At 37.6% G+C, this 14,965-nt stretch overlaps 1 protein-coding gene across 1 annotated transcript in view; it reads right to left on the reverse strand.

Annotated features, from left to right (window-relative positions):
• The window catches only part of adcy5 (adenylate cyclase 5), a gene marked incomplete at its 5' end in the record, with an annotated part of 100,042 nt that overhangs the window by 3,425 nt on the left and 81,652 nt on the right, over positions 1-14,965 (reverse strand). Inside the window, 11 exons of the mRNA XM_079822146.1 lie at positions 53-177; positions 398-602; positions 2,540-2,803; positions 3,467-3,599; positions 3,831-3,851; positions 5,003-5,178; positions 5,427-5,591; positions 5,910-6,026; positions 8,838-8,925; positions 9,245-9,342; positions 11,989-12,133. Coding sequence (XP_079678272.1) covers positions 53-177; positions 398-602; positions 2,540-2,803; positions 3,467-3,599; positions 3,831-3,851; positions 5,003-5,178; positions 5,427-5,591; positions 5,910-6,026; positions 8,838-8,925; positions 9,245-9,342; positions 11,989-12,133 — 1,537 coding nt within the window. The remainder of the gene's footprint in view (positions 1-52; positions 178-397; positions 603-2,539; positions 2,804-3,466; positions 3,600-3,830; positions 3,852-5,002; positions 5,179-5,426; positions 5,592-5,909; positions 6,027-8,837; positions 8,926-9,244; positions 9,343-11,988; positions 12,134-14,965) is intronic.

Here is a 14,965-nt window from a genome sequence, read left to right on the forward strand (position 1 = left end):
TCTTATGGGTAATTTGATCTGGACAATCACAGAGAGCAAGACAACATCTCACCTGTATTCTCTCAGGTACCCCAGTGCTGTCCATACGGCTGGCTACATTCACAGTATTCCCCCATATGTCATATTGCGGTTTACGAGCCCCTATGACACCAGCCACGACGGGACCCATGTTGAGACCTACAAGGCAATTTGCTTTTTTTAATTTTACAACAGTAAAATATATGGGTCACTCTATGCAAGTCTTTGACTGAGAGAATATATTTAAATCCTACAATAATGTAGCATTTTTTAAAGGGTAAAAGGACTGTTTCATAAAATGACACATATTAAACACAGATTAGGCAGCTGATTGGTCAAATTTATTGGTTATTTAAGGGTGGCTAAGCCAAATCCTTACCGATCTTCATTTTGAAGTTATTAAAAGAGTGCTCATTGATGTACTTCATTTGGTCCATGAGGCGCATGGCGTAGTCGGCCAGAGCGCGAATGTGTGACCTTCCTACTTTATCATAAGTGGAGTCATTAAGCCCAGACGCAGCCATGTAGGTGCTGCCAATGGTTTTGATCTTTTCTAGTTGACGAAACTGATCCTCACTAATGATCTGCAAGAAAAGTACAATAAGGTGATGACCTCCACCTACAAATGAGCAGGCATATTGAACGTCTACATTTCTAAGAATACAAACAGTTTAGGAAAGACGTGAAGATGCAGGTCCAGTTTCACACACACAATTCTAATTTGAAACAATGACCAACTGTTGCAAAGTAAATTAAAATGTTTAATGCAAGAATTAAAACAGTAAAAACCTAGTTAAAATAATCAAGGGTTGTTTTCAACTTTTTTTTGCTTTTCAATATTTTTCCTTCTGTAATAATATTTAATCTGTTGGTCCCCCTTTTGCTGTCAAAACAGCCCTGACCTGTCGAGCCATGGACTCCACTAGACCCCGGAAGGTGTGCTGTGGTATCTGGCACCAAGATGTTAGCAGCAGATCCTTTAAGTCCTGTAATTTGTGAGGTGGGGGCTCCATGGATCGGACTTGTTTGTTCAGCACATCCCACAGATGCTCGATTGGATTGAGATCTGGGGAATTTGGAGGCCTAGTCAACACCTCAAACTCATTGTTGTGCTCCTCAAACCATCCCTGAACCATTTTTGCTTTGTGGCAGGGGGAATTATCCTGCTGAAAGAGGCCACAGCCACCAGGGAATACCGTACATACGTGTACATGGTCTGCAACAATGCTTAGGTAGGTGGTACGGCTTGCCTTCATCCCATATTGCATCCTGGTGCCATGTGTTCCCCAGGTAAGCGGCACACACGCAACCGGCCATCTACGTGATGTAAAAGAAAACGTGATTTATCAGACCAGGCCACTTTCTTCCATTGCTCCGTGGTCCAGTTCTGATGCTCACATGCCCACTGTTGGTGCTTTCGGTGGTGGACAGGGGTAAGCATGGGCACCCTGAATGGTCTGTGGCTATGCAGCCCCATACGCACCTTTCTATCAGAACCAGCATTAACTTCTTGAGAAATTTGAGCTACAGTAGTTTGTCTGTTTGACCGGACCACACGGGCCAGCCTTTGCTCCCCACGTGCATCAATGAGCCTTGGCCGTCCTTCGCCGGTTCACCACTGTTCCTTCCTTGGACCACTTTTGATAGATACTGACCACTGCAGACTGGGAACACCTCACAAGAGCTGCAGTTTTGGAGATACTCTGACCCATCTAGTCATTTAGCAATCGCAATTTGGCCCTTGTCAAACTCTCTCAAATCCTCAAAAGCTCTGAGGACAAAATGTTCACTTGCTGCATAATATATTCCATCCACTAACAGGTGCCGTGAAGAGATAATCAGTAGCCATGTTTCCATTACCCTTCAAATTGCGCAAATTGATATTGCGAATTGAAAATACGCCAAATGGAAATTTTGCAAAAACTCCCGTATATCACAAAAAAGTTTTTACACTCGCATGAGGTGGATTTTGAGGCTTTCGAAAAATACATGTTTCCTGCAATGGAAACAGTTTTTTCGCATTAACAGGTCACCTGGCACACGTAAAGGTCGATCATTCTTTAAAGATGACGTGGTATGTTTGGACAGAAGACGAGACAGAGTTCATTAACCTTTGTGCATCCTTATGGACATTTTTGTCTTTTTCAGTTTTACTTTTTTATCATTTTGAAGGGGACAAGAAGGGGATGTAACACCTGTGTTAATGCTAACTACATAAATTTCATAATGTTATGCCTGATCGGTGTATATATATATATATATATATGCGTGATTACATATATATTATTATATGATTACAATATTATTATTAGTATTTTTTATGTTTTTTATTAATAATTTTAAAGCAAACATTTTGGAAGATCTGATTCAAGGGAATTAGTCTTTTCAACACCAACTGAAACTTTTGCAAATAAGATTTAGAAAAAGAAAGACTTTAAAATAAGTCAAGTGTAATGTATCACGCTCAAAAGTAGTGTGAAATCATCTTGAAAGTCCCGAGGTTTGTCAAAAATTGCTGTACCTCATCAAAGTCAGCGATGATCTCGTTGAGCAGTCTCAAGCACTCCACACCTTCATTATTGGCCTCCAGTTCCACATAGAACTCGGAGAAGTTGCTGATGGAGGCAAACATGACAGCCACACATTCGCACGACTGATAATACAGTTCGTCATTCCGCCGCTCGCGCGCCAGAAAGTGTGCAGCCACATCTTTGGGCAAGATGTTGTGGAGAAGCCGACGGTTGTAGGCCTGAAGTTCCTCCATCTCCTCCTTCTCCTCTGTAGCCTATGAATACAATAAAAATAGAGGATGAAGCTACAAATAACAAAAAAGAAAGGTAACTAGTTAAACACTGCATTCTTGTTGCACCAAAGTGACTGCAATTAACTTGGCGAATCTATGCTGAATTCACATCATCAGACTCTCTTTGTTTCTATGATAACACTCAAAGGCAAAATGAATAAAATATGTTTTTGAACGAAGACTCTTATGCTCACCAAGGCTGCATTTATTGGATTAATTAAGTACAACAGGAATATTGTGAAATATTATTACAATTTAGTGTTTTCAAAGAGTCACCAAGTGTTTTCTTTTTGAATATATTTTCAAATGTGATTTATTCCTGTGATGGCAAAGCTGGATTTTCATCAGCCATTACACTCCAGTCTTCAGTGTCACATGATCCTTCAGAAATCATTCTAGTATGCTGGTTTGAGAAGCATTTCTATCCCAGTTGAAAACAGTTGTGCTGCTTGGTAACAATGTAAAAGTATTCACTGTAACAATTTAAAGCATCCTTAGTGAATCAAAATATTAGTTTCTTTCAACTTCAGTTCAAACTTTTGAACAGTAGTGTAAGCTACAACAAAATGTTTAAGAACAAGAAGCGAGAGTAGGCAAAATATAATTACAACGGTACAATCTGTACAATTACAAAGGTAAACACACCTGTAACTTCCAGAGAAAGTCCAGTCTGGCAGTGGACTCCACCTGCTGTGCATGAAGGTAGAGTGCTAGCACAAAGACCGTGATGACTACTGGAGTCATGATCTTTAGAGGAACCCGCATGTCTGTCACACAGCTATAACACACACAGTGCTGAATGTCAATAATTACACACTAAAGTGCATGATGATCTATAGTGTTCAAATACATGTTATATCATATCACAACAGTACTGTATGTGTCTACATGGTCACACATTCGATTTACTTCAATGGTAACAGCAACCTTTATAGGCACACAATGAAAACAACATGCACACTGGAATTTCTTTCAGATCAGGGTTTTTATTTCACTGATTTTATCTTACCTTGTTCCATTAATATACTCTCTGTGAATACAAAGAAAAAGCAAATGTATCAGAAGGATGAAGCACAACAGCCAAAATTTTATCTTCAGATAAAACTGATATGAGGCAAATTATGTGTTACTGGAGCAGCAAATAAGCATATCAAGTGGTGCAGGTTTGACATCACTTTGTAGGCCAAAACGTAGCATTAGCATTTTAGCACTCCTTCCACCATCCCGAAGTCAATGGGGTTTTTTTGAATGGGGATTTTGGTTAAATGACTGAAATAAGGTCTGTGGTGAACACAAGCCCAAGACACGCTCACATTTTATTCTACGACATAAAATACATCAATACTACCCCACTCATGATTTTTTTGAAACTTGTTTCTAACAAGTGGCTAAATGGGACTACAGAGGCAGTCAAGGAGATTAAACGTCATCACGCCGAGCAGGTAACCTCAGTCCGCTTTTACAGCCTCATTAAGCTTATAATTGTGTTCTTATAAACTATACTAACTCAAGCGTTCTGTTTTTAAGTAAAAACTCAAAGAGCTGTCAGAAGCTTAGTGAGGGTGACGTTGAATTCGTGGGACGTTTATAGGCTACCTTCAGCTTTTTACTTCTGGCATATAGGCTTCAAAATTCATGTTCATCTGTAATAATTATCTTTACGGACAAAACGTGCAAGTATCATACACTTTTGTTGATCACAGAGCTTGTTTTTAGCGATAATCCAAAAGCCTATGGGAAAATCCTAATGGGTTTTTCTCAAGGGAACCGGTGTGATGCTAACTGCCGGTTGGCCTACAAAAAGTGACTTTGCCATCACAGGAATAAATTACAATTTTTAATACTGTATATTCAAATAGAAAACAGCTATGTTTAATAGTGATATCTCAATATTACTGTTTTTACTGTATTTTTGATCAAATAAAGTCAGCCTTGATGAGCATAAGAGACTTCTTTCAAACACATTGAAAAATCTTACCGGCTCCAAACTTTTGAACTATAGTTTATATTATTTTCAGTTACAACTCTGATATAGAAAAAAATCTAGGGAATATTTAGCAGTCCCATAAATTTGAAAGAGATAACCACCCATATGTAAAAAAAGACCAACATTTAAAATACAGCAAAATAAATGATAAGAAGGATGATGATGATGATGTTGGCTAAAATCCAGATACTCACATGGCATTGGCCATGACCAGCAGGTCCACATTGTCAAACAGGCTGACCTCAGGCACCTCCATGATAAGCACATACAGGATCTCGATGAAGAGCATGAGGATGAGTTTACCAATACTGCTGACCTGTAGGAACACTGAGCAGGCCAGCAAACTGAGCAGCACACATGATGAGAAGTACTGCAGAGGAAGAGAAAAACATTCAGACATTACTCTTTCGTTTTCCTTTCAACTTGTTCCATGTATGATTGATCAAAAGACAAGCATTTCAGAGCAGTGCCTAAAAAAATGCAAAGACCTATCGCTGCAGGAAAATCCAGATTAAAGTCTTGAAGCTGTTTTTTTGGAACACGGTACTCTAGCTGGTTTCAAGCTGATCAAAAGTTGCAAAACTACGAAACTGAGCTGATCTGAGAATATTGCCACACCTCTGGGAAATTGCAGGTGGGTGACGAGCTGTTGCAGAGGCTGTCCTGAGACCAGAGAGAGTAGTTGAAGGAAGAGCTGCGGACGTGGCAAGCGTTAACATCTCTGGGGGTGATGTTAAACTCCTGCCCTAAACACGTCTTCAGGTCATCTGTACTGCAGGTGAACTAAAGGACGGATAAAATAGTTTCTCAGATGAATACTTATGTAACATTATTTAATGAATCCACAACAGATCACGTTATAAACAAACTTTTCAATGTCAAAAGTTAATTACTTAAAAGCAGATGATTTCAGTGTCACTATCAACACTATACATGATTGCAACTAAAGATTTCTATTTTTGCAATTCTGTTTGGTGCCTCAGGTCCTGTAAGTCTTTAAATAATGTGACACAGGTTAAGTGTTAGTTGTATGGCTATATGGCTAAATATCAAAGGCAATAAAGCACTACATTTTAAGGTTAAGACTTTTGTGTGACTCACAATGTTAATGAAAGCGGAGAGAAAGACCAGCACGATTGTAAAAACCCCCACCAGGGTGCTGTTTAGCCTGGACTGAACAATCCTTTTAGACAGAGTTTGCAGAGGCACAGGGAAAAACTGTCAATAGAAAAAAAACATGATTAGAGGTAATACCACAGTATCTGAAAAAGTTTTGCTGTCGCATTATGAAAATCAAAAAAATTGTTTAATAAAAGAGCTGCTGTTTTGAACTTTCTACTCAAAGCTTGAAATAAATTGCATATTAGAATGATTTCTGAAGGATTGTGGGACACTGAAGACTGGAGTAATGGCTAGGGATGCACCGAAATGAAAATTCTGGGCCGAAACCAAAAATTCTGGATGCACTTTATAATTAAATTTAATAATTTTATTGATTCTGAATTTAAGCCAATAATCACTTTTATTTAAAGTAACACACCAAAATTGGACAGAAAATATTTAAAATGAATATTAAATATGTCAATATATTATTCTTCATTCAGTTCTATGCAACATAATCAGATGTAACAGATTTATTTTGATAAAATGTAAAATTATATTATAAATTAAAGTATTGTGCTACAAAGCTATTATTATCAGAGCATGTGAGTAGAGCGTAGGCTTGGAGTGGATCAGTAAATGCGAGGGTAGCATCATTTTACCATCATGGCTATACCACACCATGTTACAGCACAGTATAGGACTATTGCAAACAGAAACAAGTCTACTACAGAGAAATTTCATGTTGGCACATTATTTGAGCAGAGTTTGCTTTTCTGGTGAGCCTGAGCGGTACATGAATTGAGCGTTCCTTTAGGCCATGAGCGACTGAGCAGAGCAGGGCAAACCGGGTGTCGGTATAGACTTCCCTGCTCAGCAAAGTCACTTTTAAGTTGTGCATCTTCGGAAGCGGAACCGCTCGCGAAGTTACAAAAAAATGCTGCGCGAGAGTGAAACCAAAAATGACAGTCAAGCCTAAAGTATTGGGGCCAGTTGCATAAACCTAGCCATTATGTTTAGACTGTGTCTTAAGAACTAATCTAATCTAAATTTTAAAGCAGCACTAGGTAGGTTTTGCTCTCGGGGTCCTCCTACAGTTGGGAAACAGTATTGTGCTCTACTACTGTCGTAAACTCTGTCATTCTACATCAGGGGATGCATCGCACGTGCATTTGTTGACATGACAACTATGATAGCCCCGAACACTGCAGGAGTTCACATGCAGGTGTTCTGCTTGCGTCGCGTGTGAAATGTCTTCATCCCAGGTACAGTGGCATATGTTTCAGCATGTCATATGAATATCATTTCATGGGTTTTATTTTTTTTCAAACGCCAAATGATCGCGATGCTCACGTTTACAAGCCAGCGTCATTATAGTAGCCTAGTCTATTGGTTCCCGTTTTACAGAATCTATATGATACTTCAATTCAATGTTTGAGTGGTAGGTAATAATAACCATATATCGTCAATATTATAATATCAAGATACCATAGATGAATCTGCAAATTTGAAAAATCGATTTGCATTATAGCTTGAGGCAAGACAAATAAACCAATATCACAGACATGTTAGGTATCCTAAAATATGATTTAGTACGTCTTATGTATTTACTTGCAAGAATGTAGCCCCTCCTCCTTCAGCTCACGCCAACGAGCAAACGCTGGCCCAATGTTGATCCTCGTCCTGCCTTTAATCCGATCACTTTCTCGTTTCCTCTTTTTGCTTTCCTCCGACAAAACCTTTGCTTTCTTATTTTTCTGTGCTGCTTCGGCCATGACTATAACATTCGGCAAACAAATGATAGTTGGGCTCGCACGTCCGAATTTAAGGAAGTGGGGGTGGTGGTGGAAGTGACGTATATGCCGTAAAGCAGTCGAATTTTGTAGTTCTTTTTGTTCTCGGGTTACTACCCGAAACCCGAAGTTTAAAAGTACGATTAAAAACGATACAGACCCCGTCAGGCTATGGCAGACGTGTCATTCAACCTATTGTAAGTCGATGTATCATCACAAGAGTCTTGAAAATATATTATAAAGGTTGAAAAGTTACCTAGTGCTGCTTTAATGTAACTGACTTTAAAAAGTTAAGAACAGTCTTGAAGAAAAAAATAGACGACTTTTAAGACTAGTCTAAGCAGTTTATGCAACCGGCCCCAGATATAATCTTTTACTAGCTAATGCGACCTTTTACACCACAGACTGAACAAAAATAATCATTACTCGGCTGAAATTTTGGTGCATGCCTAGTAATGGCTGAAGAAAACTCAACTTTAATAAAGAAAATAATAAAAAAAGAAATAAATTATTAAACATTAAAGCAGAGATTCTGTAGAGAAACGAACAGGCATTTATGAAAGACTTTTTATGGGTCAGGAAGTTCAGAATTCCAGAGCATCTCTAAGGAAAGACCTGTGACGCCCCATGGAGCGGTGCAGTGACAGTTCCACTTCAGCATGCACAAATGAGCTGCCAGCACTTTATTGTGTCTCGGTCTTTGCTCTGTGTGACTCATTGTCTCTGGAGACCTGCTCAAAGCTAAAAGCTCAATATCAATCAAAACCGCTCAGGTTATTTTAGTGGAGAAGGTTGATAAACACTTGGATTTAGCGAAGATGTGTTTGTGAGATTGTTAGGAAATGGTCTGTGAAGGATGTGTAAAGATGTATTATGTTATTGGGGCTTGTTTTTGTGTTTTGCTGCACTTTAGAGACAAAAGAGGGCATGTTGCTCTAGGTTTGACCTCTATTATTACTAATAATCTCTTTAATTTCTAATATTATTTTTAATAACTATTTATTATCTAATTAGTTAATAATAACAATATTACTATAGAATACATAGCATTATTATTATATCAGAACTTCATTATATTACACATTAACATTGTATAGGCTATATTTCATGTGTAAAACACCAATATTTCACTCACCCCAAAACAGGAGTAAATGGCTGAGATGAACATGACAGCCATCAAGATGACCAGGCACACTATATAGAAGCCTAGCATCAGCCCGGAGCTGCAAAACAACAACAACAACACACAGGTATAGAGAGGAAACCAGGTGAATAGAAAATAGCTGTATGTCATTTTAAACAGAATTATTATAATAATGTCATAATTAACATTGCGTCTGACTGAGAGGAGAGACCTGCTTTGAATATGTTGGCTGCTCAGGTAATAACTGTCTTCACCTTTACAAAGTCAAACATAATGAAAGCTTCTGTGTATGTGACACTCCCTTTCAAATTCAAACAAAACCTTCTCTGAGCCTGTGGCTTGTTTGAATGGATTAGAAAACATTTGCTAGGATCAGGTTTTAACTGTAGTGTACTTACTGCGGCACGATGACAATCTGAATGAAGCAGATGAATAAAAAGACGAGGGAGGCGCAGGCTACGTATGCTCCGAACCTGGTGTCTACCTGTTTGGAGTACTGATAGAAGGTGAGGAAAGACGAGAGAAAAGAGTGGGGTCACAAAAACTGTTTAAATGGCATGTGAAAGTAGTGTTTAACTGACAGAAGGGAGTGTATGTATACATATTAACTCAAGTTAATTGTTAAATATTTTAGCAGAGTATAACTAGAAACAAATAAATGTACGAGAAGTTTTAAGCTTTTACATTTTAAAACATATCCAGGCCTGGAAATCACAACTGTAAAATTGCCTAATGTATCCAGGTTTACCACAACAAAGGGAACTCTGAAAATATTAAATATTTAAAAAGTTGCAGTTTTGCTTGGTTTATAATTTTTTTTTAACATTTTACAATAAGGTCTCATTAGGTAATGTATAAAATAACATTAATTAACATTGCGCAATTTGTACATTTGTTACAGTATTTATTAATCTTTGTTAACATAATAGTTTAACAAACAATGAACAGTTAGCGATGTTAGCTTACAGTGCATTAAAAAATGTTAACAAATACAATTTTTGATTTTAATAATGTATTAGTAAATGTTGACATTTACATTAAGATTAATAAATAAAAAAAGTATTACTGCACCACTAGACCAACATGTCTTATACATGCAAATATCTCGCCTAGAACACAAATCAATAATAAATAAATAAAATGCCCCATATATATATACACACTACATAAGTTTGTGTTCAGCAATATTTATAAAAAAAAATTTGATAGATGTCATGTTCACCAAGGCTACATTTCTTTGACCAAAAATGCAGTAATATTAGTAATATTGTGAAATATTATTACACTTTAAAGTAGCTGTTTTGTATTTTAATAATTCAAATTGTAAATAATTCCTGTGATGGCAAAGCTGAATTTTCAGCAGACATTACTCTCACAGTCTTCAGTGTCACATGATCAGCATTCTAATATGCTGATTTGCTGCTCAAGAAACATTTCTTATTATTAATGTTGAAAAGAGGTTGTTCTGCTTCATATTTTTGTGGAAACTATGTTAAAAATTCAGGATACTTTTGGTTAAAAACAGCATTTATTTGAAACACGAATCTTTGGAAACATAAAGGTCTTTACTGTCACTTTTGGTCAATTTAATGCATCCTTTTTAAATAAAAGAACGAAGTCTTTATTTAAAAAAAACTAAACAAAATTCTATGTAAAATATCTAACAAAATAACAAGTGAATTTCTTCAGACAAAGCTTATGAAGGATAATTGCAAGACATTCTGGACACAGACAATGAAAGACAACAAAAGCAATAATTATCTCCGATACAAACCAGAGGCAAGTCTCTGAAAGAGTCATCTAATCAGTGCTAAAAGTTTATAAGAACCAGCATACAAAGTGCCAAAAGTGTATGCAACTGCTGATGGAGGAGGAGAACGTAAATGCAAAGGCTGAGAGACTTCCCTTCCATTACCCTTTCGTCACCTTCTCTGCAGTCTCCTACACAGTCACAAAAACTCCATCTTTTCTGAGAAAGTTTGGGCATCTCTTTGAGGTGGGGGAGGTTAGTGGTGACAAATGTTTTGAAGGTAACACCACAAAATGACTTCAATCACAGCGCAGCATAAAGACGTCAGTTTCTGACTCATTCCGAACCTGGACCTTGAATTTCATTGCCTCTATTCATCTTAGCAGTATGCCACATCTTTGAGCTATGCTGAATACTTTTAGGCTGCCTGAACAACAGTACTAACATAATAGACTTCTGATTGGCTCTCTGCTTTATTTTTGCTATGCAATTAAAGGAACGCTTTAGCAGTAACATTAACTAATGATCTGCTAAATGGTTAGTTCATGCTCACAAGTCACGCAATTTACAATTAAACCCCAAGAAGTCTAAATTTTTTATCTTGATGACACATTTAAATCAGTAGATCTGGCAAACTACAATGTCCAATATAGCATGAAAAACCAATTGTTTAAGCTTATCATGCATTAAAAACACATAATCAGTTGATATAAGGTCTAATAAAGATTTTCATTGGACAACAATGTAAACAATGTTCATTTTTGAAGACTTTTTGAAGACTTTACATGGCTTCAGAAAACCTTTTGATTTGACAATGTCAATGTCAAGATGCATCAGGCTCAAATTGTGAAAGAATGGTTGGAAGGGTTGGAAGAACATTTTCACACATGAATTGGCACCTCTGAGCCCAGACCTTAAATTCATTGAAAGTCTTTGGGATGTGCTGGAGTAGACTTTACAAAGTGCTTTACAAAGTAAATGATTCTTCATGCTCCCTCCCAACTATTCTTTCACAATTTGAGCCTGATGCATCTTGACCTTGTCATCCTGGAATATGGCCATGATGTGTCTTCCTACATGGTTGCTTAAAAAATGAAAAGCTACACATTTCATCGATCATTAGGGCTAACATCTAACACGCTAGAAACCTGATATTCAGTGCAATAATGATCCAATCACTGACTCTTAAGCATTTGCCTATTTTAAAACAAAAACTATTACAGTATTTATTAATAATATTTTGAACATTTTGTGAACATTTAGCTAAATTTCTCCTTTCTGTGTTCCATGGAACAAAAATGTTCATGTTCCATGCGGATTAGCATTAGCTAATAAACCACGCTGTGGTGTTGAGGTTTATCTTATCATTGGTCACGTAAATGAAAGCCATACCTTCTTCTCCAGGTCAGGTTCTCGGAATGTCAGCAGAAATTTCTTGACGTGTTCGGACCGTAACCGGTCGATGCTCCGAGCATCAATGGCGCGGCCCAGAAACTCATCCACCTCATCCTCTGGGTTCAGGTTTTCTTGCGTGTTTCTGAAAATGAAATGTCTAGATAACACAAGACGAGACATAGTTTTTCCACCTTCTTCCTCCCCTCTTATTCTTTAACTTAATATACACTCACCTAAAGGATTATTAGGAACACCTGTTCAATTTCTTATTAATGCAATTATCTAATCAACCAATCACATGGCAGTTGCTTCAATGCATTTAGGGGAGTGGTCCTGGTCAAGACAATCTCCTGAACTCCAAACTGAATGTCAGAATGGGAAAGAAAGGTGATTTAAGCAATTTTGAGCGTGGCATGGTTGTTGGTGCCAGACGGGCCGGTCTGAGTATTTTACAATCTGCTCAGTTACTGGGATTTTCACACACAACCATTTCTAGGGTTTACAAAGAATGGTGTGAAAAGGGAAAAATATCCAGTATACGGCAGTCCTGTGGGCGAAAATGCCTTGTTGATGCTAGAGGTCAGAGGAGAATGGGCCGACTGATTCAAGCTGATAGAAGAGCAACTTTGACTGAAATAAACACTCGTACCAACCGAGGTATGCAGCAAAGCATTTGTGAAGCCACAACACGCACAACCTTGAGGCGGATGGGCTACAACAGCAGAAGACCCCACCGGGTACCACTTATCTCCACTACAAATAGGAAAAAGAGGCTAAAATTTGCACGAGCTCACCAAAATTGGACAGTTGAAGACTGGAAAAATGTTGCCTGGTCTTATGAGTTTAGATTTCTGTTGAGACATTCAGATGGTAGGGTCAGAATTTGGCGTAAACAGAATGAGAACATGGATCCATCATGCCTTGTTACCACTGTGCAGGCTGGTGGTGGTGTTGTAATGGTGTGGGGGATGTTTTCTTGGCACACTTTAGGCCCCTTAGTGCCACGGCCTACCTGAGCATTGTTTCTGACCATGTCCATCCCTTTATGACCACCGTGCACCCATCCTCTGATGGCTACTTCTAGCAGGATAATGCACCATGTCACAAAGCTTGAATCATTTCAAATTGGTTTCTTGAACATGACAATGAGTTCACTGTACTAAAATGGCCCCCACAGTCACCAGATCTCAACCCAATAGAGCATCTTTGGGATGTGGTGGAACGGAAGCTTCGTGTCCTGGATGTGCATCCCACAAATCTCCATCAACTGCAAGATGCTATCCTATCAATATGGGCCAACATTTCTAAAGAATGCTTTCAGCACCTTGTTGAATCAATGCCACGTCGAATTAAGGCAGTTCTGAAGGTGAAAGGGGGTCAAACACAGTATTAGTATGGTGTTCCTAATAATCCTTTAGGTGAGTGTACAGCTAGACCACCAAAAAGTAGCAGCACCACACCCCCCAAAAAACACAAAAAACAAGGTAAAGGGCAGCTCAGAATCACCATGATTAACAGCCTTGATATGATTGTCAGTGAAACTAAGAGTATTATGTTGAGAGAGAACAAATCATCTGCTAGAGTTCAAGCACTTCAATAACTACTATCAGCCATGTGCTTAAGTATTAAGAACTTAAAGTATTTGAAACTTTACAATGGGTTTGTAAGGTTTGATTATGAATTGCCTAGAGAAGCAAACCGATGTGCATATCTGTACTTACACCTTTAGATATCTGCCGACTAGTTAATAAGACAAGCACAGTGATTCATAAGTATCAAGAGAGCCAGAATTCCAGTTTCTAAAAGCATATTTCAACACCACTGTAAAAGTGATGGAAACGCTCATACTATGTGCACATGTTGATTCGTTAATTTGTGTCTTTGGAAGTTCATTTATTATTACATTAATATATTTTAGTAATATATTTTTTTATAAAAATAAATGTGTAGTCTTAGTAATTAGGCCTATATGAAATCTCTGCCAACAGCTCAGCAGTTTTCTGCAGACTAGGAACGTACATCATTTACAAAGTTCAACGCTTCCCCAGTCTCCTGCGTAGTTTTGTTTTTTCCCACCATTTATTTGTTTTTCCAACTTACTGTACAGTAAAAAATAAATAAATGTCTTTTAACTACAAACAATTGTAGCAGAGCTAACTCCTTTTCACCCATTTTTACCATTATTTAATCCATTATGCAGATTTTTCCCTATAATCAGTATAGAAAACATGACAGATGGCACAGATTATACACAGGCCTACTTATACAGTCAAACCAAAATGTATTCAGACACCTTCACCATTTTCTCATATTATCACAGTTTATTCACTATAGTTTAGAAAATGATAATAAAATATGACAAGAACTCAGAGTTAAACTGTGTCAGACAAACTCATCTTGATAATGTCAGAATACTTTGATAAGGTATGCAATGGATTACAATCAACCAATCAGCTGTCAGCTGTTAAATTTAAGTACACAATTGGATAATACCAATTTAGGTCAACCAATTACCAAGCAATGCTTCATTTTGTTCAGTCTGTGGTGTAAAAGGTCGCATTAGCAATTAACGAAAAAACACTCAAGCAAAACATGGTCAGGTCAAAGTGTCTGAATAATTTTGGTCCCACATTTTTATCAATTTTACTGGTAGTTCACTGTATGAAGACTTTTTGGGTATTTTGCTTTCCTCACTTACATAAGTTAGCTATAGTGTCCTGACCTGCACCCATCCAATTTCATCTAACCTCATCCAACCAGAACTAAGAGTCTGAAGTTTGATCATATAAGTTTTACTTTATATATATATAAAGCTATATATGCGCCATTCAAAAGTTTGGGGTCAGTACTTTTTTTTGACAGAAATTAATACTTTTATTCACAAGGGATGCATACTTGATCAAAAGTGAGAGTAAAGACATTTATTACATTTCTTAAATAGAGGCTTGTTTAAAAATGTTACGGACTCCAAACT

Source organism: Gobio gobio, assembly GCF_949357685.1.
Source record: "Gobio gobio genome assembly, chromosome: 7".
Classification (NCBI taxonomy): Eukaryota; Metazoa; Chordata; class Actinopteri; order Cypriniformes; family Gobionidae; genus Gobio; species Gobio gobio.